The sequence below is a fragment of the Macrobrachium rosenbergii genome, chromosome 50 (assembly GCF_040412425.1).
Source record: "Macrobrachium rosenbergii isolate ZJJX-2024 chromosome 50, ASM4041242v1, whole genome shotgun sequence".
Taxonomy (NCBI): Eukaryota; Metazoa; Arthropoda; class Malacostraca; order Decapoda; family Palaemonidae; genus Macrobrachium; species Macrobrachium rosenbergii.
Genome location: NC_089790.1, coordinates 6,951,334 through 6,978,331, shown reverse-complemented (window position 1 = coordinate 6,978,331; position 26,998 = coordinate 6,951,334). Strand labels below are relative to the sequence as shown.

Here is a 26,998-nt window from a genome sequence, read left to right as displayed (position 1 = left end):
AGCTAATTAGCCAAACTGGCTTTTGTCGCAAGTAGTTAATACAGTTGCAGCTTAAAATCCTCTTCTTAACCATGATTCCCAAAAATTCAAGCCATTGTCTTTCCCAAAGGGTGCTCTTCCACAAAGTACACCCTGGTATAGGTTCCTTCTTGTAGTAGAGAACCGTTTGGATGCTGAAGCAGAGGTTTTCGTTGGCAGAAAAGGACTTTGCTTGGTTTTCTGCCCTCTTGAATAAACCGCTTGTCATTAAATCGATTTATTTTTTTGTCAGGATTTGCTCATTACAGTGTACTTTTTCCCCCCTTAGGTAACCATAAAAGAAAGAAACAGAGGAGAGAATTATATTAGACAGCTGCTGCTAAGAATACAGTTGCGTAAGATGACATTCTACTGACCCGCAACACTACAGAAATACCATAGGCTACCCTGTTCTACGGTAGGTCAGAAATTTTTGTGTGGAGGCTGGTCTGTTGAACGTATCTTAAAATGAAGGGGTTATTCCAAAGTCCAGTTAAAAACAGTAGCAATAATTTAAAGTGCTAGGCTTAATCACCTCTATCATTTTGTATCCATAGCCCGTATCACTACAGTACAAGAGTACGAATCCACTCGGCATTTTACTCTATCTTCTTCGTTTAACGTGCTTTTTCCCATTTTTTATATGGGGTAAGCATACGCGGAGATAAAGTTGCGGTATTTAAAACTCTACACATGCAATAAGACAGCGAAAGCATACCTGGCCATGAGATGTTGATTGTAAGATTAGTGCTCTCCCAATCAGTTTAAAAATTGATGAGATATTAGATTAATTATAGAATGTCAGTACAAGCACCGGCAGAGATCATTTATTCACAGTGAACGGAGCACAGATTAATGGATGAAATTCTAATACAAAAATTAGCAAATGCTGGTCAAATCCCCAATGCTCTTAAATGCGTGTGAAGATGTTTCCATGATTCCCGAAAAGTAAAAACAAAAAAGTAATACTAAGCAAGGCTGATACAAGGGACCAATCAGTATCCTAAAAGGTACCATGGGATGCACTTAGATTCTGTTTATATAAATAATTAATGCAAGCATATGGACTGATTTGCAGCTTCATTTAGTCTGTGAAAAATATTCGAAGGATTATTTAGAGTCAAATTTCTGCAAAAAGAATAAAACAAAGATCACGAAATGCAGCGCAGTTCAGCATAACTAGTGCATTTTGTGTCATCTGCTTTTATTTACTTCAGGAGATCAGCTGAAGCCCAGCTTACATCTTGTTTAATTACGAAATTCGTCAAGTCAAGAAACGTAGAACAGAACTGAAACCATTTAGACCAGGATGAACGTTAGGCTCTTGAAGTGATAGATCAGATAAGGTGAGATAAAAGACTACTTGACAGTCATAAAAAATGATCCACTTGAGAGAGAGAGACAGACATCGAGCAAGAGAATGTTATTCCGTCACATCTTGAAAAGTATAGCCTATCAGTCAAATACTTTTACGTACGGACTACGTACGAATTGTTATTCTAAAGATTTTGATCCGACCGGCTTTAACAGCCACTTTATATCAAGGGTAATCTCAAATTGCCTTGCAGTCACACGGCTCGTTTTTTATAACCCCTTCTCGTTACGTAAGACTACCGTAAGATGACTTGAGAATCACCGTAGTGTCAACGCGCACTTCACGTGGATATGCATAAAATAATTGAAATAAACGCAACATTTTCTTCAGATTATTATTAAACATCTTCAATGATTGCGTGACATGATTGTGTTTCCCGCACCTTCCTACAACAATAGTAGAATGTTGTAGAGAATAAGTCAAACCTACCGTCACGTATTACATTGTTTTCTTATACCCTTTTTTTATAAGAATATTGCTAAAAATTCCATTGTAATCACTACATCAATTCATTAAAAACGTCGTTTCCCGTTAAATATTCCATTATCATAAATAACAGAAGAGTAAACACTGGTATATTGCCAACTGAACCAATTACATATTCAGATGCTTATATAAATCACCGCCTATTACCGACCGACGCATAAGCAGGAGCTTGTTGTCGAGTGTCATCTGGAAGGTGGAGTAACTCTCCCCTAGACTTTCGTGCACCTTTAATGTTCGCATTCTCTGCTTTAGACATCGAATTCAAGCGTTGACCGCGTGCTGTTAATGTTTTTCATAGATTATTAACTTCAATTTTGTTAATCATGGTTGATGTCATAAATATGTTTTTGATATCGCGAGTCATGATGACAGTCATTGTTTCACATGCTTGTGGTTTGAAATTTCGAAAAATATTCTACCTCGCAGAGTTGATTAGTTGTTGTTTGTCTGCGTTGCGATGTTTTTATGCTTTTCTGATTTGGGAAAATTCGTCAAATATATCTCCTGCTTTCCAGGGATAACTTATTGTAAAAATTTATTTTATTTTCCTTTATTAAACAGCAAAAATGGGTTATAAAAAAATTAATGTAAGCCGCCGGGAGAGATTTACAGTAGGCTACGAGATACTGCCATCCGAATATTGATAAGCAGAATATTGCATATGCTGTATATTGCTTGTATATTACTGTTTTGCTTGTAGGAATCTTTTAAAAGAAATCTCATCCCCAACGAACTGCTTATGTTTATGTTGGGATGATTATGATTCATCGCGGGTGATAATCTGATAATCTCTTTTGACCTTGATTATTTAGATTTCGCTCGTTCCATTTGCTCTCGAAAGTACAAATTGTAAACTTATAAAAACTAATTTTCATGGTTTTTTAACCTTTTGTGCTCTATCGTTGCTCTTATAAAGCCTTCAAATAACCTACTAATCCTCTGTGCACGAAATTGGTGTCTTTTCGTTTTGTGTCTTGATTGTTTCGATAAGTTCAAATGCTCTGAGGCTGGTAATCAAGAAATTGCATGGCAACGGTGAACAGACAACCCTGCTTAGCGCTTGCAGGCTGCAGCTTAGCATGACTGACTCAGTACACGCGTCAGAGTGTAAATTTTTGTAGAGGTTGCTCGCACGTGATGACTTGTAAGACGAAAATTTCAAAGCCTTGTGGGTGGATCTCGTATCTCATATTTGTCATGACACATTGAGAGATGTTAGCTATTGTATGGCCTCTTTGGAGTAACAGTAATCACAGAACTGTAGTTCATCTCCACCGGTGACGTAGTATGACTCGAAAGTATCACTTTGTGGACTTTATACCCTAAAAAGAAAAACGCACCAGAGTTGATATGAAATCTGGTGAACTGAAAGCAGTTATCAATGCTATCAGTTGCATGCCTCAAGATTAAGGGAGAGTTTGGATATCATGACACCATGGTGACTATAATAGCTAACGAAATCCGCAGAGCAATCAATTGACGTTGGCTAACAAAATGTAGAACAAGCTTTTATTGGATACGATGACGTAGGCGTAGCTCTAGAGCTTTTAAAAGCAGAATTCTTGTCCAGAATACATACATGATTTGCAGATATTTAAAGTATGTTTTTGTGTTCAATGTGGAATTTCTTAATTTAGCATTTTTGTTGTTCTTTTTGATATTCTTTTAGTGGAGGTTTGAAATTATAACGAGTACCTTATAATTTAACTGGGAAGAGAGAGAGAGAGAGAGAGAGAGAGAGAGAGAGAGAGAGAGAGAGAGAGAGAGAGAGAGAGAGAGAGAGAGAGTTGCAATAACTTAAAATAAATTACGACGAAGCTCATCATAAGCATTAGTTGCAGAGCCATGGTTATGTCGTAGAAAATCTTACTGAGATAAGAATTAAATTTTCACCTCAGAGTGACCTTTTATGGTGTTTAAGCTTTCGTCAAAATATTTCATTAATTTCACTGAAATGATTCATTCCTTTCTGTTAGAAAATAGTACCTTGACCATGCGTGGGACTGGTTCAGTTCATTCGTCTCATCAAAAAGAACATAGCACACGATGCTTTGCGCATGTGAATGAACCTTTTTCTTTGGACCTTGAAGGTAGGCTTTTTTTTTATTCCTTATGAAATTCGTTTATGTCTTAATCGGTACTGACTCTTCTCTGTAGAATTTTAAATCATGAATTGTCTTGGATCTGTGAGCAGCCAATCCATTTTCATAAACAAAGCCATGACAACAGGTCGACTGGACCCATTGTTATGCTAGTTCGACACTTTCATGTTTACTGGTTAGTGAAGATCTGCTGATCGTTGCAAGGCAAGATAAAGGTAATTACACAGGATAAAACCCATTCGTTTTTATAGCTTGTTTGGATTTTTTTTTCGGACATTCCCTGCTGTACCATGAAGTGATAGGGAATTGAATGATTTGCAGTTAATGTTGGAATACGTTTATGAGACTATGCAAGGGATGTCAGCTTCCAAAACCGTCATTTAAATGGTTTACTCAAAACATCTCTTATTACGTCATTGTATTAATGTCATTGTTCATTATAACCAAACTCGTAATCCAGTGTATCTCCAGGGTCATAAATAATACAACAAGAATAGATCTTTTACCCTTTATTGTAAAACTTACTCCATAGTGACAGGAAACTCCCGGCTGAGGAGTAACCTTGAGCGATAAGCTGGAAGTTCATCCGAATGCAATTCATTACGGCCTTCGCTCCCAGTCTGAATTTTAATTTACATAGTCTACTCGAAACTGCGACAGAGCACCATCCATACGAAAAGTACATAAGTTGTATATTAGTTTTAAAAAAATGCCAGAATGCCAATTTGAATTATCTTGAGAACAAGGTCTAGAGAATTACAACACCGTAAAAGTAAAGCATCCTCAAAATAACATTTGGCATAATAGCAACGTACAATACAATAAAGTTTCTTATGAGTAATGAAATCTGAAAACCCTTACACAGCATTATATTAAAAAACCATAAGTCAAGAAAAAGATACGTGTTTAAAATAAATTCCCGTAAGATTTAAATATTTCTCCTTTAGCATATGCACACAAGCATCACGTGGAGGTAACTTAAAGAGCACATTGCGCTGTCATTTTCTCCAAATGGAGTCTATGAGAGAAAATTTACTTCTAAATGTTTTTCTGAATCTTTTGCAAAACCCACCAATAACCAAAGCCTCTCATTTTCCCCCCAGAATACCTTTTAGTGACATCTGATCGTGCCATTAATATGCATCATGGGTCTAAGATCTCCATTAGGCCTATACTACAGTCGCACCAGAAAGGCTTCTAATCAGACAAGTATAGAATATTTAATATTGATTCCGATTCAAGCAGTAGGTTAATATTGGCTTTTGTTTGTGGACATACCATAACCAACCTTATTCCAACGTTTGCTAAACCATGTCTATACCTACCAGAAAAAAAAATTATGAGTCCGTAGAACATTCAATTTTTCCCCAACAAAATCGAGCCTTTTGCCCGTTGCCTATTTAGCTGGCACTTTGATTTTATTTATTTCTGTTCAAATTTGCACTCAAAGTTGAGCTTAGAGTGATGTTCCTTCTCCTTTGATCTGTGTACAGTGAGATCAGTTAGCAGTTACAATAGTATTCACATTCTTATTTCTTATATATTTGTGTAGCACAGTTTATCCTAAAAAGCGGCCTCTTGTATGTAGAGCAAGTTCCTTATGCGCAATAAAAAAAAAAACCTTTAATTTTAGCTTTAAATGTTACCCACGGATATGATTAAATTCTCACTGCTTCTTTTAATTATAAGCAACCTAAACTTAATCGGCCAAGAATAGGAGTAATCTTCAATAAAACTTCCATCGTTCAAATTTGCGGTTACCAGACTGTATGAACTGAACGCATGAACACGGAATGGCTTGCTTTGACAAAAACTACCAACAAATGAAAAAAGTTTATCCAGATGTGTCAAATTTTTCTGTTATCCCAAGATACGATACATATGCGATACATTACCACATACATGGAAACACTGGGGATATGATATAATTATGCAGTCCAATGCCCAGGCATAGCGACTACTTAATTCTGAGAGCGAAAATGTCACCGAGACTACGCTCCATGAACTGAGTCTAGCACTAAATCAACATGTGATGTTTTGTGCAATAGGGAATTAGAATTCAATTATATAAAACAGCTAGACTTTACTAAATAAATATGTATTGTTTTATGCAATACGAAGGTAGAGTTATTATTTAATATGCAAATAGAGAATCTCAAACACAAAAGGAGTACTTTCAGGAAACCGAGGATATTTTACCAAGAAGGAAACTCAAGAATTTGCAACTTAGTCTAGCCTCACAAACGATGTTTACTGATTATGCAATAGGGCAAGAGAATACCGGTACCCGATGGGACGCTGTCTAAACTAACCTGTTTCGGAGCAGTGTAGGCTAGCTTGTGAAGGTCAGGCCTTGTAACACTCGCTGCCTTGCAAAGAGGATTTCTAAGGGCCACGGACGTGGTCAAAGTGAAGAACTGTAAGTTGCTATAGAATAACCGTTGGACATGAAACGACCTATTCCGCGTAAATCTGCCTATGCTCATGATGTATCGTATAATATTTGGCAATAGAATTCACAGTTTGAGCTACTGTACATTTGATAAGACGAAAAAAAATAATGCATTTCTAAGGGGGTGACTGAAGCATGGGTAAGGAAAGCAGGGAGACAACAGAGATTAACGGATCAAAGGTGGCGTCGCCACAGGAGACAATTTTCCACCAGCGTAAACAAAAGTGTTGTTTTGCATGCGCGCTGCTTCCACAAACGCGCTCGCTCGCGCGCTCAAGCTTCATGGGTTGAGACAGACCAAACGCATCAGAGTAGCCGAATTGCAACGAATTCCTCATCTCGTTTATTGATATAGTATGGTTCCTGACCCCTAAGAGTTTTTGTCTTTCACAGTTTTATGTCTACAAGATTCTGAGATCACTTAAAAGCCTCTCTGGAACTAGAAGTATAATTTAAGATTGCAATCGAGGAAATTTTGAATAAATCATTCATGTTATTCACAAGCCACTCCAAAATGCGCCACTGCTTAATTGTCTTGCACAATGTCTGGTGAATTGTTGCCTACGAATAAGATCAACATCAGAGCTCGGCCAGCATAATTATTATTCTGTCGTGACGTCACAACATCAGAGAGTATCAAGGACTCAGAAAGAGCGACCCTTGTCTGAATTTTATGACCAACCTAAGAGCTTCTCTGCAGTGATGTAAGTCAGTATCTCTTTAAAAGGAAAGATTTTATTAATGCGATGACTCCCGTACAACAAAGGTGCCTCAGCATATTAAATAACCTGGCCAACGCGCCAGTACAGTATGTACAATGTTCTGTCCAAGTAGAAAATACCAGATACGGAATCAATATCACGGAGTTGCTCAGTAATGTTAAAATATTCAGTATACAGACAGCACTGAACTGAATGAGGGAACCTGATTGTCGATTTCACCGTTTGACACATATCTGCAGACACCCCACCACACACACACACACACACACACACACACACACACACATATATATATATATATATATATATATATATATATATATATATATATATATATATATATATATATATATATATATATATATATATATATATATATATGGGCTTGCAGACATTTAGTCTAACCTTGATCTTCGTACAAAAATTTCAATGTCTTTTACTAGTTTCTGTATATTAAAACATCGATAAATGAAAAAGGTTATGCTACTCTTTCACAGACTTAGAGTTCCATATCTTTGATAGGTCTGTACAAAGCTATTTCCATGTTAGGCTATTCATTGTGGTGTCGTTTTAAATGCAAATAACTGCAGTTTATCAGAGTATATTTAAGAAATAAAAATAATGAGTTAGGTGGCCAACTGACGAGCTGAAATTTGTCGAAACAAGTTCATACTTTGTTAAAAAGAAATTAACAGGGAAGCCTTGAACTTAAATAAATAATGTCCTTAATGTAACCGATATATTGAGTGCGGCGCAAATGCAGACTCATTTAAATTTCTTCGTCAGTATTGACGACAAGTGTTCAAATAAATACGCATGCGCTTACAACCGAACATGTGCACAAATATTTACGGTCCTCTCGGATGAGCAAAAGTCTGCACTCGATCTAATAACAGCACGTCAATGTATGTGCCCATAATAAAATGTATGTATGTACACAAATGTCCTCTTAACTGTATAATACTAAAGTATGTAATCTTATATACTGAGGAGTTGTAAAAGATACAGTGTTTACCAAAAAAAAAAAAAAAAAGAGCAGCCACAAAATCCAAAGGAAGCGTCTCAAAGTGTCGAAAAAATCCAGAAAGTCGGTAGTCAGGAAGGGAACACGAGAGTAAATGCGATTCACTTAGTCTTAGCGGTTTAAGCGAAAAAGAAATAACGAATTCTGCAGGTGTTGTAGAATGGAAAATATAAAGTAAAGCAAAAGCTGGAATGTACAGAGGAACAGAGCTCGAATGCGGTAAAATTTAGCGTAACCTAAAACAAAAATCAATCAATCGAAGGGTGTTGAGGTGGTATTGCAGATAAACCAAAAGATCGATATTTACTTAAGTAAAAGTCAATGAGACTGACAACATGACGCGCTTTCCTAGCTCACCTCTGAAGAAAATGAGACAAGGGAACAGAATTTACAGAAAGGAGGAAGGGTTAGGTCTACCCACAGAGGAAGGTCGTTAGGCCTAACAGTCATGAAAAAATAGAAACAGATCGCCACAAGGAGGACTGGGAGGCTTGGAATTTCCTGTGTTGGCGGAATGAAGAGAACTCTTTATGAAAGTGCTTTAATATTCACAAAATTTCAGTGGTGAGTGCAAGATAGAGGTCACTGTTTGGGTACAGACTACGTAAGTGGCGAACGAGCTGCTGCTGATGAGTCTGTTTGTAGGTGCTTAAAGCTGCTTTGGAGTTGGGGAAGTGTTTGCTTATTTTCACTTATTTATCGCACCCGGATTTTACACAAGCATCATCAGCTATCGTTTTTTCCTCCTCAAGCCTCCTTCTACCAGGAGAAACGACTCTGAAGTAAAAATTAATCCCTACATATTATATTCTCTCTCTCTCTCTCTCTCTCTCTCTCTCTCTCTCTCTCTCTCTCTCTCTCTCTCTCTCTCTCTCTCTCTCTCTCTCTCACACACACACACACACGCGCGGCGCCTCACGTAGGAGCATGCAAACACACCTGTGTACACATTAGCACGTTTGATTTATTTTATATAAACCCCAAATAGCCTCCAACAGTTTTACTCGACGGTATGCCTGGCAAAAGAGAAAAAAATCGCGACTTTGGTGAAGGACGTCTTAAGAGAGTCTTTTTTTTTTGTGGGGGAGGGGGAGACGGTCAGCAAGTTACATTCCTCTCTGATTAGTAGAGATAAAAATTTCAGTTACATTAAATGTACCGCATTAGTTGCTAGGCCATATTCCAGCTCCCAGCATGATAAAAATTCCTAAGTACAATCAGTTACCAACATTTATTTCTACTGTTGATGAGAGAGAGAGAGAGAGAGAGAGAGAGAGTAGTAGATCGGTGTACCGATAGTGGTAAATTTTGTTACTTATCTGTTATAAGATATGCCCAGCAAAGATTTTTGTGCTGAACTTATCAGATGTAAGATGTGCCCCGTAATGATACAAAGATCAACTTGGGGCTGGCCGGGGTGACAGTGTACACAACTCCGACTCAAGTTGTATTTTCTGCCTTCCCTCGGCAACACGACGTCGATCGCTTTCGCTTTTCTCGAGAAAATAATTCATTGTACACATTCATATCAAAATTATACATTCACCTTTTCTAATTTTATAAGGTTTTTATATGTATCACATTCAATTTTAGATGAAAAAAAAAACGACGTCGATCGCTTTCGCTTTCCTCGAAGGGAAAAAAATTGATTCCGCTTGCATATTCGTGTCAAAATTACACCTTCGATTAATCTAAATTTGTAAGCTTTTACATCGACTGCTTTCGGTTTTGAACAGGTCTTATATTTTCAGAATAAGTTTGCCTGGAAGGGACCCAAAAAAGTGTATTGTTTCTCGGGAGAGCAGCGCCGCCGAGACACCGCCGTAACGTTTCCCCAACCTACAGCAGGAAGTAGAAGCGTTCTATTTATTCATTCACTAAGGCTGCTATCATGGCGGACGAAAGCAAAGAACCCGTACCAGGGGACGAGTCGTTCGTGGGATCTCTCCTCGTAGAAATCTTCACTTCCCCGGTGAACATCGCCCTTCTTGGAATCTGTGTCGTTCTCCTTTATAAAATCCTACGTTCTTCTGATGGCAGTGATAAAGGTACGAGAACGCCCCGGGTTGTTTTTGGGGATCGGTCCTGTCAGAAAGGACCCCCCTTTTTTTTTTTTTTTGCGTTTACAGTAGCCAAGTTTTTTTATATTTTATATTGTAGTAGTAGTTGTCAGTGGGTGAAATTGATCGCATGGCTATACGTGCATAATAATAAATGATCTGTGCGGGTTGGAATTGTTAGGCTGTCAGGCTTATACAGGCTACAGGGTTACGGTTAGACCTTCAGCCTGCTGGGAAAGTTGTCAGGCTACAACCAGAAAATGGACATTATTTTAGGCTAGAGGTTATAATGTGATGAATGCAGCTGAGCGTATGGCGTTTAACAGTCTAGCCTGTAATATCCATTACAAACGTAGATTATTTTAATGAAATATTGGTGGGCAATGATTTAGAAATTATGTACTCCAATAAGCTAATGTCGTCTCCATTTTACCTACGGGAATACAAACCCTAGTATTTATTCAGTACTCTTTGGTGACAGCTAGTTTATTGTGTTTGTTTACTTATCAGAATTATGTAATTTTTTTCCTTCTACTCTGGCAACTTAATTTCATATTAAGGTCTTGTAATGAAGTCCTCAGGTTTGCCTTGCTAATAACATATAGCAGACAGTTGGTTAAACTAGCCTCTTATGTTAACCTTCTCTTTACTGAAAAAATTTGTGTTTGTGATGAAACAGTTGTCTTTGGTTGCTTTTCCTGAAGGGGACGATTGTTGGTCTGAACATCTACAGAGGAGTGCTTTGGGTTCCTACGAGAGTAATGAAAAAGAGGGGTGCTTTGAGTGCCTTCATAGGGTTTATCCTTAAGGATTTCCCCTAAGTGTTCCTTTCTGTTGGCGTTAGGTTGGTCTTGAGTCCCGTACTGGGATTGAATCACTCTGAGAAGCTGCCCGTTTAGCCACGAGTGTTGGTGGCCAACCACCACCCAGACCTCCAGATGAGGAGCTAGTTATTGTTTGTAATTCCCTCCGTCTTGTTGTTTTCCAAGAACAGATCAGAATTGTACTTGTATCTCGGTGTTTTCTTCTGTCTTCTCCAGCAGTGACACTTATATCTGACTACCCTTTTATCTGTCAGCACTTTGGAGGTGTTAAGAGAGTAGGGGTGCCTGCACTTATTGTCTGTTTTCCAGGATCCTGATTGTGGGTGTGTGGGCCTGACCTCCAATGTCCTGATTGTTTGTGGCTTGATGGCATCGTGTGATTCTGGTTTTTTTGTAGATTGGATAGTTGCTGGAATTTTTCCCTGGCAAGCCTTGGGGTAAACTAGGAATTCTCCATCTCAGAGTTTTTGTGCTTGCTTTGGCATTGGGCACCTGCTAGGGCATCGACTCTTGGGCTGTTATTATAGAACCCTTTACCATTGCACTGGGGGTTGAACAAGAGGCTGCCAGGTAGGTAAAAGGAACAAGGGTCTGACCTTTTACCTGCCATCTGTCTTTATGCGTTATTTTCGTGAAGGCAGATGGTCAGGAGTCTCTCCCCTGGGCGATCATCCGGGATTTATTTGGGGGGCTCCTTGCTTCTCTTTGGGATGGAGCTCAAGTAAAAGTGATTAGTTTAGTCATGAGTTTTCATACATGTCCATCTGCTTGACCTATATATTCTATCAGCATCCTGTGTAGTTACGACCAGCCCACTAAAGCATGACTAGCACCCTTCCCTAGTATATCTAGTATTATGGGGGAATCATGTTCTCCCTGGAACTGTACCCAAAGATTTATCAAAATCCTTTTGGATATGGTCTTGCATATTCTCCAGGCATTTTACTGTTCTTATAACTTAAGTTGCTGCTGCTTTGTGCAAGCTCAAGGCGTGTTTGGCATGTCCTTCACTTCTGTGCTTGCACAACCAGGTCATGTAGCAGATTTCATTTTTTAAATGTTCCATAGCAAAAGCCGTCTCTGTGCATGGTTTTTCTACGCGTTTGGCAGCTCTTGTTAATGTTGGGTTGCTCACATATCAAATAGTCACATCCTGGCGAAGGGAGCTTTTCTTTAGCATCCCTCCGCAAGTGTTCATGTTTTATGAATTTGAATTGTCTACTTATGTCTCTTACAACAATCTTAGGATTCTTGTGATGATCTTGTACATACAGATAATTTTTCAAATAAATCTTATCTCCATATTATGACAGCTGTATTTCCTAAATCAGGCAGAAGTGCAGTGGAGTGTGAAAACTATCAAATTAATGGGATCGTTAAGTTTGAACCATCTGTGACCATTGGCATTTTCTTATTACTGATTTGGATCATTTCTGGGTTCCTGGTTTGAAGTTTATTTGGCCTTTGTTACATAGGATGACTACTATGGAAGGTAACGACAAAATTTATAGGATATGTGAGGTAAGAGAGAGCAACAGCTGTCATGACCTATGTGCTTGTTGTCTCCTTCCTCTGACCAACTGGCGCAAATCACAAAGAGGTTGGTGCTCAAAGGATGTGTTTGGCAAGATCAAGGGAGCTCAGGTAGACAAAGTGTAGGTGATTCAGTTGTAGGTCAGCATGCATGTTCAAGACCTAATTGTGTGTATCCTGATTTCAAGGCTTTAAGACTACCTCAAATTGTTCTTCAGTGATTGGCACTACTAGGTCAGATTTTTCATGTCCACAGACCAAGGAGGTTCACCAATGTTTGTGAGCTTCTTGTTTTGGAAAGTATCCAACTCTAACTTTAGGGAATCTATGTAAAGCTGCAGGTTTTTCAACTTTCAGAACCCCGTCAGCAGTGTTGGAACAGAGATTGTATGACCATTTGCATTCTTAATGATCTTGGAAAAGTAATCAATGCCCTTTCTTTAGCCCTTCTTGTCAGTGGGATCACGTAGGAGGGAATGCAGTTGTTCAGACTGCTGTAGTTGCTCCTTGTTTGTTGTTCCTTGAATCAGGTTAGCAGTATGTTCTGCAAATCAGAGGGTTTCCTGCTATCCAGCAGCTAGTAAGCTACAATCCATTCTGCTGTGTGGAATGCCCCATCAGCATGATTCACAGTGCATTTGACAAGAAGCAATGTCACAACAATCCTAGACCAGTTTGCCTATTCCAGGGGAAAGCTAGACTCAGCCAGAAGCAGGGAGGAATTTGCAAGCATTCCTTTTCTTTTTTATTGTCCTCTTCGTCTTCTTCACTTCCTCCTGTTGGAGAAAGAAGTCCAAGAAGACTTCTCATGGCATAATGATGCTGTTCACTGCCTGGCCGTGGCTTGCCACAGCCCTAGGGTCATCTTAGAGCAAGTCCCCGTACCCTGTGACCTCATCTAGTTTGATGTCAATAAGAAGCTTTGTTATGTATTCCTAGGAACAATTACTAAAGATATGTGATATTAGAGAGGTATTAAAGTAACTCTGAAATAGATAATGTGCTCTTTTCATTAAACATATTTAGTCTAAAAACAAAATTAGAGACAGTTGATGCATTAATTATTATTGAAACAATAAGGTTTCAGTCATAGGTAGACGGTATACTGATCAGTTATGTAAATGTAGCTACAAGAAATTTGGAGCAATCACTTTCAAGTATTGATTGCTAGTACAAAGTTAAGGTAATCATTTACTGATAATTTATTTTCATTTACAGCATCTGGACCTGTTGAACCTCCCATACCGAAAATGAAAAGACAGGATATGACCCTTGAACAACTTAAACAGTATGACGGCACTGGAGAATACGGACGAGTGTGTGTTGCAGTTAACTCAAAAATATTTGATGCCACCAGAGGAAGGAAATTTTATGGACCTGGTATGTATCGGTATTTTCCTGTTCAGTATGTGATACTCTTTAAAAGTTAATTTTAAGGCTTGCCTTAATTCATGGTACAGAGGGGGCGCTTGTTTAGTTTTTCTAAACTGTCTGACCAATATAACTATTATAACTAGTGTAGTTATATGTAATTTGTTTAAGAAAACTAGTTTGCTCATAAACCCATTACTTTTATGGAGCAAGTTCATTTGTCTGTGCAAATACCAGACGCTCCTTCCATAACAAGAAAAACGAAGAAGCTTTTCCTATGGTAGATGGAGGTTCCCAGTGACAAACTGTTGGTTGACCTGTTGTAAGCTCACATGTTTCCCTTGCCTTTGCTGATTTTTTATTTCGTTACTTTTTTCTTTCATTGCATTATTTCAGTACAATATGCACATTTTATCTTTGTCGTTAAGAAAATAAATGCATCATTTATAGTTACAGTGGTAGAGGATTTTTATTGGCTCTTAGAAAGTAGTGTAAAATCTATGTAAGTTCACCTTGTTATTTCAGCAAATTGTTAGTTTGCTTTTATTTATCTTTTGATAGGTGGATTATCTCTGTTTTCCTGCTGTTTCATTTAATTTGTTTTCATTAATTTTTGCTTCTGTATTCTGTGCATTTTGTTTGCTGTATTTTTTTTATGGAGATGCCTCAGTGCAGGTATCTTGAGTTGTCAAGTGCTGCTTGTGGTAGTATTATACTTAATTTGTATGAGGGATTCTCATCATGTTTGTAGAGTGCACCGAGTTTGACATTTTTGGGATTGGTCCCTTTTACTTTGGTGTTTTCAGCAGATGTGGTCAGCAGGTTTTTTGTGACAGGTCCCTCTTGGTACAAGCCAATACTAAGATGACCCACTCTTACACTCTTATCCTCATGTTCAGTGTGTGTTAGCACAGTGCTGAACAGAGTACATACAAATAGGATGTTCACACTGCGGTTCTTTTTTGTATGACACTCACAAGATTGTTCCTGTTGGTGTACAGTACTTGTGTGCTTGTGCACACAAACATGTTTGCAGCTTTAAGTGTGATTTTGACCAATCGGACAGGGTACTGCATATACTCATTGAAGCCTGTGCGTACCTTGCCAGAAGCTAGATGTTCACTGTAGGTGATCGTGGAGTAATGCCTTCCAGTGACCGTGAGGAGTGATCATACAAAGCCATATGGGACCTCTTGTTAGAGATCATAGACTTCTTCGTCTTCCTGATCTTCTTCTTCCTCCTGCGAGAGGAGAGGGGATTTGAGAATGAGGAAGATCATCATGAACCCTTCTTTTCCTTTCCTGGCTCAAGTCTTGCTCATTTCCAACTGTTGAGGAATGGTAGCGGCAGGTATTGTCATTACTGCAGCTGTAGCAGAAGCGGGAGAATTTGCTACAGGGAGAACCGCCTCTACAGTAGGATCCCCTCTGTAGCAAACACCAAAACAACAGTAGCAGAACATGAACCACCCTCCTTTGCAACTGCCTGATGGTCCAAAAACTCCAAAAGAAGTTAAGGATAGGCCAGATCTTTTGTACCAGAAACTCCACAGATGACAACTTGTTGGAACATCAAGACCATTAGCCAGTGTGAAAGGGGAAGGAGGTACCAGAGTCAGTGCCTCCTATTTGGTCTGAGCACCTGAATTGTCCCGTGAGGAGAGAGTGGTAAGATCCATTCTCTTTATGAGTAAACCTACCCCCCTGACTGAGAGGAGGGTAATACTTGCAGCAGGAATGAGATAGGAAATAGGAACAGTAGGGGCAGAGAGGAAGGAACTGGCATAATTTGCGGTATCACTAGGAGTGTGTTTCCCCCTGATAAGCCAGCAAATACTCCTTAACCTTCCTCCTCTTCATGCAGAACTTCTTCCTTGCAATGAAGACCGACCAACCAATTCACTCCATGCAGGGAAAATGCAGAAGTAGAATTTCCCCCAGCAGAAGGAGCACAACAAGTGCAGGGTCAGCGTTGTGGGGGACATGAAGTACCTGCAAGGTTGCCCATGAACCTTGCAATGTCTGGTTATGTCTGTTCTCCATAATAAACAAAAAGGAAAAACAGACCACAAGCAGACAGCCAAAAACACACACAAAGCCAAATACTCTCCCAACATTCAATGACAGCAAGGTAGAGAAAAGCACAGTGAGACATTTGGTCTTCAAGGTGGTCAAAGAAAAAGTTTCTGGTGACAGTAGGTGAGTTAGGGGTATTTCCCCACACCCTGTACAACCACCAGTCACCAACCTTATTACCTTCGAGCAGCTTCCAGCTTGCATTGAAGGGTACTCGTGTACAAAAGGTGATAGTTGGTATTTTTTTAGGAATAAAAATATGTATGTAACTTTTCTGTTTGTTAGGCAGGAAGTTGTAATCTGTGGAACATTTAAGAACTGGCTTTGAGGTAGACATGCAGCTGATTAGTTTGTATGAAAAACTGTTATAAAAACGTTGTGCATTTGGTAATGGTTAGTTTTAGAATTTAATCACTGCTTCTGATTTTCCCAGATGGCCCATATTCTGCATTTGCTGGACATGACGCCACCAGAGCACTGGCAACATTTAGTGTCAATGATGTCAAAGATGAGTATGACGATTTAAGTGATCTCTCCAGCATGCAGATGGACTCCGTCAGAGAGTGGGAAATGCAGTTTACGGGTAAGTTTGAGAAAAGTTTCGTTGTTCAGGTTCATGCTAAGTTTGAAAGCTTTTTCAAGTTCACTTACATATAAAGATAACAATAGCTGTAACATACTTTAAATATTACATTCCACAGAGAAATGTTTCAGTATTTTCAAGTTGTTTGGAGATAAATGAGGTTGAATGCTGGGAGCTGTGATATGTAGATGACTATATACAGCAACAAAAGAAATGTTTCAAGATATATGAGTGAGTTGGAGAGATTGCAAATTAGTTTAAACAAAACATAGCATATAAATACAGGGAACAAAGTTCTTGGGGAAAAAAAAGGATCCTACATACATGAATGATTGAAAGGCACTTTCAAAATAAGAAATAACATATGTGATAATAGGGCTAAAAAGAATCCTCTGCTTGTAACAGACAGTGACGCACAAGATACTTGTGATTATAAAATATAATATGTGTGGTAAAGGACTTCTGATCTTAGAAATGTACAAGAAGAGCAAATGGGAGAGGGGAGAACTATGAATTAGTAAAGAGAAAGTAATATGATAGCTGCGTGAGCCTAGTTCTACTCTATCCAGCAGCCATGGACACTTACCATGAAAAAGGAGAATTAAGATGGTTTGAATTTGATGGGAAAGGATAAAGTGCAATTAGACAGAAAAATAGTTAATATAAGTAGCAGTAAAGAGTTGATTATTTAGATCAATGAAATAAACTCATTGCATTTCAACCATCACGAATCAGTCAGTGAACATATTTAATTATGAGTTAGAGAAGTTTCTGGATATCGAGGATGAGTCAAGATGCAGTACCTCCGGTCATGTCGTTGGTCACAATGCTTGGCACAGTTCTAACTTGATCTTGTGCCTTGTATTCCATTCCAGTACTTTCAGTAGCTATTATGAATGAATAAATAATCAGTGATAAAGTACTTTGTAAGTAACCAGGAACATATTCAAAATCCAGATGTATTGCATTCTCAACATGAAAAATATATTTTAGACATGACTCCCATTGTCTTACTTGATTTTTCCAATTTTTTTTTTTCCAGAAAAATATGATTACATTGGCAAGTTGCTGAAACCGGGGGAAGTTCCAACTGAGTACTCTGATGATGAAGAGGGAAGCAACAATAAGACAAAGAAGGATGACTAGGTATGCTTTAAACAAAAAACGATAAAGTAAGAATAAATTTACTGAAGTTAAGATATTACGATTTTGTCAGACCTCAAGAAACTTGTCAGTTGTCAAGTCTTCTCTTAATCATTATCGTTTAAGATGAAGTTACGATGAAGTATTTTATATGGATTTATTAAAAGTCTGAGTTAGCGTTTCATAGCTTTTTTTTTTTCATTGAATTGAACTATGCTTCCATTAGAGTAATATCAGGAGTAGATTTTATATTTTATTTGACTTTTATTAGAAGACAAAAGTATGCTGTACAGATTTAAACCAGTGTACTTTTGTCTTGTACCGTGTGTGTGTGCGTGTATGAATGGAAGGAAGTTAGGCAGTTATGTATCTCACACAGGTGTAGCAGGCATCTATTTAAAGTGTGTTCCTTTGTCTGAGTGGGTTATGTCACTAAATTTTTGCTTCAGTATATTCCAGGAAGGCTTTTCAAAATTAATGGTGTTTAATTTTTTGCGAGAACTTTTATTTAACACTTCCAAAAACTTAGCGATTAGCAGTGCTATACAGAAAAATATACTAGAATGTGTGAATAATTTTTATAGTGGGTTGGCATTGTGCATTATATGAATTGATAATTATGTTTTATATATAATTTTGTGTAAGTTCATTATTTTTATTTCAAGTAATTTTGAATGTAATCCAGTCGGATACTTTCTGTTATTTAAAGATGATGAAATTATTACCATTTATATGAATATTGTTTACAGTAGTTGCCCCTGCCACTTGTGTCTAAGAAGTGTGAAGAACTAATTCCCAAAATTATTACTGTAACATGGATGTATTTTGTAATCCTGTTTGTATAAGAAACACCCTTATTTTTAAGAGGGAAAATGTCCTACACTTTTATGATAGTTTATTTATGTACTCAACATCAAGATTATTTTTATTAACCTTTGTCATACAATAATTTACTTCAAAAGGAAAGTCTGGAATGAAGGAAGATAGTTTTTAAAACATTATCGTGGAAATTTAATTCATTTATGAAAATATTTAAAGTAATTTCATTCCAATTAAGTCATCAAGAAATTCAAAATAAGCCTAAAAAAATGTGACCTTATGAACATATCGACAGCCTCAGTTGTAATGAAACCAAATTCTGAAATGGTTCGGTCAAGAGTTGATCCAGGCCCAGGAGACTGCCAGTGTGTGCTAGCAGCAGTGCAGACCTGCTAACAGAGTATAATAGTTTTTGTTCTTCCATGTAAGTTACGAGCAGGGTGGGTGAACACCACATTCAATGAAATATAGTTGTATCATTAATGTTAGAAGTTTCTTTCAGTGGAGTACCTGCCAAAGAATGGTAGAAAATATGGACTCAGTCATGTGCAAACACCGATACTGAAAAGGGGACACTGTATTTTTCAAGGATATATCATATCATTCTTGAGCTTATTTAGCTTCATTATGAACTTAATTTTCCACACCAATTACCAGCTAAATACAGTCTGAGGAACATAACATTTAAGCTAATGAGTGTTTTTACTTCAGGACTAGTTATTTTAATATTCATGTTCTTAATGTAAGTGAATATGCAAAGATCACTGGGCATTTAGAAGTAATTTACATACATTGAAGCAGTATACTTACACAGTCAGGGAGCTACTTGAAGGAGGAAGAATTATATATAAATTGGATCACTCGTAGTATTGTGTCCTTGGAATCAAGTCCTGTATTATTATATTTCAGCTACTCTTGTCTGGGCAGTTTTTGTGGAAATTTACAGGACAAAAACTGAGAATCTTTCATAATAAAAAAATTCAAAAATTAATGCCACCGATTTGCTGCCATTACTTGAAAATCCTACATGTAGTGGCTTCATGGTTTTCTACTGTGTAGGATTGTGTGCATTGGACCGTAGTTTTACTAGGCAGTAATTCTGTCATATATCCATGACAGTAACCAAAGGAGCTTACAGTGAGGAAAGCCGTGAAGGTTGTCAACCTATTTTGCTGCAGTGGTTTAGCTCTCATTTTGATTTTTTAGTTTCAATCAGTTTCTGTGCATGGCAAGACCTGTAGGTGTCGTATGTTACCCAGATGTTTAATTGGAGCTCCACTATGCACAATGAAGCAGCATTGCTCACGGCAGCATTTCTTGCAACTTTATTTGTATATATAGGTAATTAGTTAACCTGTAAGTGGTGTTGCTTTGAACAGTGTAAGATGATAAGTCCTTGTTTTTAAAATTAGTTTGAGTATGATACATTGCTTTGTTTAGTGAAGTTTCGTCATCTTATGTAGTGTACAATTTCATTAGGTACCTGATTGTTTTTACAGCCATTACGGAGATATTTGTTTTTACAGTCATTACGGAGATATTTGATAAACGAGAAACCTAATGTTTTGACATCTGTTGTAACATCTGTTGTGTTTGTTAGCAAAAGCTCAAATCATTGTAATCTTGGAATCTTGGGGTTTTTATATATTATTTTAACAGCTACTGTTAGGCAAAATAAATTTAGTAATGAAATTTCATCAGGAACTTAGACATCTCCAGACAACTCTATTGCCTTGCTTTTGTTCCCATGTTTCTGTTAACGATTTTATTGAACATTCAAAAGCTATATTGTATTTTTTCATTATTGCTATTACCCTTTAAATATTGAAAACATGACGATTATTGTAATCTTATAAATGGTAAATATGGCATCATCTTTAAAAGTGTCTGCGGGAAAATTACTACCAGGTAACTCATGCAAATGATGTACATATCTCAGAAAAAGGGAGGAAATTTCTTGAGAATTTTCATTTTTTGTGTAATTTTTTATTTATTTAAAATAGCATGTGTGATAAATTGTAATAATCAAGCAGTTGTATATTGAGATTGGTTTCTGTGCAAGATATTTTGCATGACAAATGAAGTGCCTGAAGAATAGTTCATAGAAATTGTGGTTCTTAATTGATTGTCTCAATAGTTTTCTTTTCCATGAATTGAACACCACACAGGAGGTTCAGCTCTACAGCAAGAGATTAAGAGAACTCATCATCCAAACCATCATCATCAGTATCATCATCATCATCATCCTCCAATCAAACTTAAGCCTTACTTACAGACTCTTAAGGGAAAAGACCAACAGATTTCGGTGGTCGTCTTTTCAGAGTGCTAATTCAGAGTTATTTTCGTACCTATTCTTCAACCACGTTTGGTGAAACCTCAGCCTTTTTTAATGTACTGCAATTTGTATGGTAGTAGAGTAGATAAATGTATGGGTTTCTCTAATATAGTCTTGTATAATAATGCTGTACTGTATATATATATATATATCTTACATATATGTGTGTATATATATTTAGTGCGCTCATAGTTGCCAAGCCATGAAACGTCCTCCAAATCTGCCTGCCGATCACATATTTTGCATTAGGTATAACTATTTTCATAGGTATATGGCAAACGAGGGAGCTGAAAATGTGTGCAAGAGAAAGAGCATAGAAATTAAGTAGCAGACAAAGTATAATAGTGCAGCACAAAATTGTAATGAATATATATGTTGTGGAGATAAATGTTAAACAGTGTGATAGATTGGTAAACATTGTTACCCCAGAAGCCAGTAGACAAGCAGAACTGCAACAGAAAAAGGTAGAAGGAAAAAACTGGTACAGGTTCCCGAGGTGGTGGGTTGACTTTGTATTGTATTTCTTGGCAACTAGATAAAGTCACTTTTCAAATAATGGAGAGGCTGATTTCACCATATTGCACATACCTGTAATGTCTTGACATCCCTGGTTACTTGTACCTAAAAGAAAATTAGGAAGGACTTGAGAGTGCTCTTAACATTTTGTGGCACAACTAAAGATGCTGTAATTTTAAGTTACTGTATTGTTTTAGATCAAAGTGATCATTACAAGAGAAGAGGAAGTACAGTTCATTTCTTCTGTATATCTGTGACTAAGAATTGTATGTTTATATTAGTTATTTGCTTTTTAATTCATGTAGCCATGAGTTATGTTAGAAGATAGAAAGTTTCATGGTAGTAATGAGTAACTGTAGTTAGTGGAAAAGTTTGCAGAAAGGGTTTGAGAAATAATTGCTTGCATTTGGAAAAGGAGCTTGCTTTCCATTTTTTATTGCTAAAAGCTTCTGAGTTGTGCAAGTTGGAATGGTTTTATGGTTATTATGACTTGAGTTGAAAGAAGAGTTTTGATATTTATTTAAGCATTGTAGTGATCTCTTGATTTCAGTGATTTGATATAGAGTTTTCAGATGAGACCTTTAGCTGAAAAAAAATTTGTTACTTTTATCTTCAGTAAAGTGGTCATTGATTGTGTAGATATACTACAGTATATTGATAATCATACAATACATACATTTAATGACTACAGATTAAGAAATTTGTGTTACAAGTTGTAATGAATATTATGAGCATTTACACGATATTAACATCTTTATTTGATGAAATTTAATGCTCAAAGGGCCAAGGTATGCGTAAGGAGATTTTGGGTGTACCATTTTAAGAGGTTTGTTAATGGAAGCAATTTTATCTGAAAAGTTGTAATTCATATCTGGTAATGGAACTACTAGACTATCTTGTTATATCTTTTATATTTCTTTTTCATAGAAAGACTAGTAAAGTAGGAGTCTAGCAATTTTGACGGGCATTTTGTGGATTACATGAAGTTGAGTTTTCGTTAAATGTTTTAATGAGGTTCAGTTGAGATTTCCTGGCATTAAAGTCTAGAATTATGAATCATAATGGAGAAACTAGTGGGAAAACAAAAATCCAACTATAACAAACCAGCTAACAAAGCACTTATGTTGCCATAGTCAAAACATATATTATTTACAAGTTGACAGACTCTAAACCCCAAGCACATTTTGGAGAAGTTGAATAACTGAAATGTGTTTACACTTTACAAAATAAAACAAATGATTCAATTGACACTTTTCTCTGATTATTTTAATTAAATCTTAAGGTGGTAGTTTAGGTATGTCAAGACACCAAAAGGAGTATACAAGTAGCTCACAGTAAACTGTTAAACTGTACTTACAAAGAATGCTTAAGCTGTTTCATCAATGTTATCAGCCAAATAATTATAATGTAAATTGTTTCCCATTACTACTTAGAAACTTGTTTGAAGTTCTGTTGAAAATTTAAAATCCCATTTTAGGTTCCAGTTGTTATGCAACAGATTTTACTGGACTTGCATGAGGAAATAGCAAGTAAAAATCGTGCTGTCAGAATGGCAAAAAAAGATGCTTTTTTTTTTTTAACAGTGGGATCTTTTTGTCACCTGATGTTACCTGTGTCCATCCTGTAATGCAAACAGTTAAGTGAAAGATCTGTGTAGTGATCATTAGCAACATTCGTAATAAGTTCACAAAGTAATTTAAGGTGTAGGATTTGCTTAGTTTCATTAAACTAGTTTGTTCTCTTTACTAAATATGCGGTGTTTTTACAGCTGAATTGGCTGCAATATGGTCAGTGGGTAAGGCTATTAAAAACATGCCACCACAGTGACTAAAAGTACTTTAGAAGTCCTTTAGAGTTGTCCTGAAAATCCTTGTGTCCAACATTTTTTCATTCCACAATTTATATGAAACTGGTATCGATACTGAAGTATGTTGCATCATGCTCACGTAGGCATTTGGGAAACAAGGATGCTGACAAAGCAACCAAGGCTGCAACTACTATATCTAAACCAAATATACCTTTTGATATCAGTTATTTTTTTCAGTCTCTACAGCCTATAATCTTCGGTAAATGACAGACTTTGTGGCATAATTAATTTTGTACTAAATAATTAAAAGATTAAACTATTGGATTGTGGTGATGTTCTTGTCAAAAAGAACACCTGTTTTGGAGCATTTTTATCTTGTCTTTGAATTGGCTGTAATCGCTTACTTGAGTTCTTTAATGAACAATGCATATCACCCAGTCCCAGAATGCAGATCAACACATTTAACATTGTGATCATCTACTTTTCGACAAACATCAAACATAAGGCTCTGGAGATTGGTCATATAAGGAAATTTTGTCAGAATCTTTAACATTTTTAGTTTTTCTAATAATTAAAACATAAAACATTTATTAAGTGAAACATAAGTGTTAGTTAAAAGACAACCCTTCGGGGACCAGCCATTGGAGAGTCAATCTGCCTAATAATACTGTATAAATGAAAATTTAGACAAATCCTTGCAGCAGACTTGTCTGAAGTCTTCAGCATTTTCAGTTCATTTAGTTTTCAAATTTTTAAGTAGTTTACTAAAGGTTTAGTACAATGAAGAACAAACCCTTCAGACACTGTATGAGTGTGTGAAATGTTACATCATTGTTCTGATTAAACTATTCATAATCATACAATTTACCACACTTCAAAGTTAATAGATTTTACTAGACATTATAAGTTGTATGCAAGTAACATTCCCCATTTTAACTAATGAAAGTTATCAAAAGTACCAAGATAATGCAACTTGAATGATGATTGTGCAATCTCTCCCCAATTCATCAAGCAGAATGAGCATTCAGGTGGATGATTTTTTTGTTCTTTTAGTGGCTAATTAATGCTTGGTTAAATCCCTTGAAAAATATGAAATGTTAAGACATTAAACTTTGTACAAACTTTTCAAGACATGTTTTTGAGAAATGAATTTGTGACATTGATTAAAAACTATGCAAGCACACTAGTTTATAGAAGTATTGTTATTCATGATAAAATTTTAAAGGCCAAAGTGATAACTTCTGAATTATGCTAATTTTGTGTAAGTGTAAAGCATAAAGTTACATAGAATAATATTTAGCTCATGGAAGAGAGAGCAACTCCTGTGATTTTATTTAACTACTACTATATAACAAACTCTTAGTTGCCATGTTGTAGTAATTGTTGTGGTGAAAACTGGAATTCCTAAACCTGATATAAAGCTATACTGTTTCTCATTTTGCTAGTAAGGAAGGGTACTAGATATGGACCCATTTCTTTTACTGATGTCTTGTATATTTTAGTGAGAACATAGGAGGTAATAGTCATAATTTATGAAAATTGTAAAGGTTGGGTTTAGATGCCGTTGTAGATATACTGTAGATAATAAAGAAGAAATGCTAGGAAGAGAGGAAAGCAGCAGTTAAACAATACATTTATTGAAGGAAATTATACATCACTTAAGTATGATGCTTTAAAGAATATTACACCAGTATGATGAATGTACCAGTATATAGACATGGGCTGAGGACTAGGTATTTGCTTATATCTGTGAAATGTGCTCTACCTTCCCAGGTCATATGAACTTGTCACATTTTGTCATATTCTTATTTAGAGAAGTAAGAGGGGGAAGGAAGTAAAAACTGGGACTACATTGTTTCAAAAAAAGAGGTGCAAGTGATTATTTACATTTCATCATCCACCTTTAATATCTGAGAGCGTCACATGGAATGTCACATGGAAGGCCACAGGAATTCTGAAGTAAATTACTGTTACTGAGTGATATAACAAATACAGAGAGTTAGAATACATAAAAGCATCTAGGTAACAAAAAGTGTACTGTACAGTAATTAGTTGTGTGTCAAACTGCAAATTATGCACCTTGGTTATCGGCAATCCAGTTTTATGGTGCTTGTCTAGTGGTGATGATAACTGGATTTTCGGCGCTGATTCCCACTTATCAGCAGCATCGATCCCCGGTTATCAGCACCGATAAGTGGGGATTTCGGTGCTATTATTACTGATTTTCGGTTATCGTCGCACCTTCAAGAACAGAACCCGAGTTCAGATTTATTTACTAGTTTTGTAAGCTGTCGGTTGAACGTCCATTTTGAAGCAGTGTTGCTATTAAGGAACAGACAATTCAAGTCCTTGTTTCCATGCAAACTTCTTAAGTAGTTTAACCTTATAATATTCGACTCTTATGCCTGGCCTACATATTGGAGGAAAGTGTTGGTACTCTTAATGTCAAGTGAGATTTTCTACTTTTGTTATATATTTTGGTTAAAAATTTATTAATAATTGTATATTTGAATTTTAACGCTTAAAAATGATCATGTTTTTCACACTTTAGAAAGAACTGCATTGGAGTAATATCCTGTCTTTTAATTGGTCACCCTTGTTTGACCCATGAATGTAATACAGAATACAGAACAGTTAAACATATTTTTTTATGTCGTTTTCAGCAACAACTGTCAGATTTTGGAAACAAATCTGCAAAGTAAGTTTTGTCAGAATCTTCAGCATTTTCAGTTTATCTAAATTTTTCATTTTTAAGGAGTAACGTAGTATAGGACCCCCTCCTATTCGCAGTTCCGGATTCGTGGCTTCACCTATTCGCGGATTTTTGTCGAACGTATATACACATTATTTGCGGAAAATTTGCCCATTTGCAGTATTTTTCTTAGAGAAATATTCACTAATTACTGTATTTTCGTATTTTCGTGACTAAATGCACTTTTTGTGATAAAACTTAAAATATCCAGGTATAAGCATTTTTAGAGGGTCTTTTTTGGTGTTTTGAACTATCAAAGTAGGCAGTTATAAGCATTTTTATGGGGGGGTTAAGTAGTCGCTGATTTTAGCTATTTTCAGGGGCGTAGTGGTACACATCCCCCACGAATACCGGGGGTCGACTGTACATTGTCCAATAAAGATGTATCTATAAGGAAAAACCCATCAGACCAGCTTTATTAGAGTTAATGTTAACGTAATGTTAATTCTGCGGTCTGGTTCAACTATTTATTAACTTTGGTAGGTTGGTCGTGATACAAAGCAACAGCAAAATCAGCAATATGATATGGGCCACCAAGGGAGAGATCAATGTGAGACTAACTTCAAGGTTTTAGATAACTTCACAGTGAAGTAATTTTTTAACAACCTAGTGGTTTCAGTGACATCATCACACCTAACATTCATAAATTAAATCAGCTGATATTATATTCCTTCCCTTGGATTACAGTATATGTAGTCTGCTCTTGTAACCAGTTACTTAATGATATAAAAATTTCCAAGCCTCAACAGAGGAAAACACACGAGATGTGAAATTCACAGATTGTAATGTTGGCTTCAAACCTGCCTATGATGTAAAATTTGCTGCTGTTTTTTTATAATAAAACATTGCCATTCACATTTCCCAGTATGTCTCTCTTCACAACACAGCTGTCAGGAGTGTTGTCTGTCACCCCTATGGGAATCAGGTGTTTTGACTCAGTGGTTTAGTTAAAATACATAATCTAATCCTTTATAAAAAAAAATTTTTTTAACCACGCTTT

General features: G+C 36.6%; 1 protein-coding gene across 10 annotated transcripts; it reads left to right on the top strand.

The window, feature by feature from the left end:
* The first annotated feature begins 312 nt into the window (after positions 1-312).
* Positions 313-26,857, top strand: LOC136832561 (membrane-associated progesterone receptor component 1-like). 10 transcript variants are annotated; one of them, XM_067093577.1, is made up of 6 exons: positions 313-436; positions 9,931-10,227; positions 13,815-13,976; positions 16,477-16,626; positions 17,669-17,772; positions 20,757-26,857. In XM_067093577.1, exons 2-5 carry the CDS (start codon positions 10,071-10,073, stop codon positions 17,770-17,772), a joined length of 573 nt encoding a protein of 190 aa, XP_066949678.1. In that variant the 5' UTR covers positions 313-436; positions 9,931-10,070; the 3' UTR covers positions 20,757-26,857. The 10 variants fall into 10 exon arrangements, with proteins under 10 accessions (XP_066949678.1, XP_066949672.1, XP_066949675.1 ...); XM_067093575.1 differs by lacking the exon at positions 313-436 and adding an exon at positions 9,571-9,694; XM_067093571.1 differs by lacking the exon at positions 20,757-26,857 and having other exon boundaries at positions 17,669-18,686.
* The last annotated feature ends 141 nt before the right edge of the window (positions 26,858-26,998 follow it).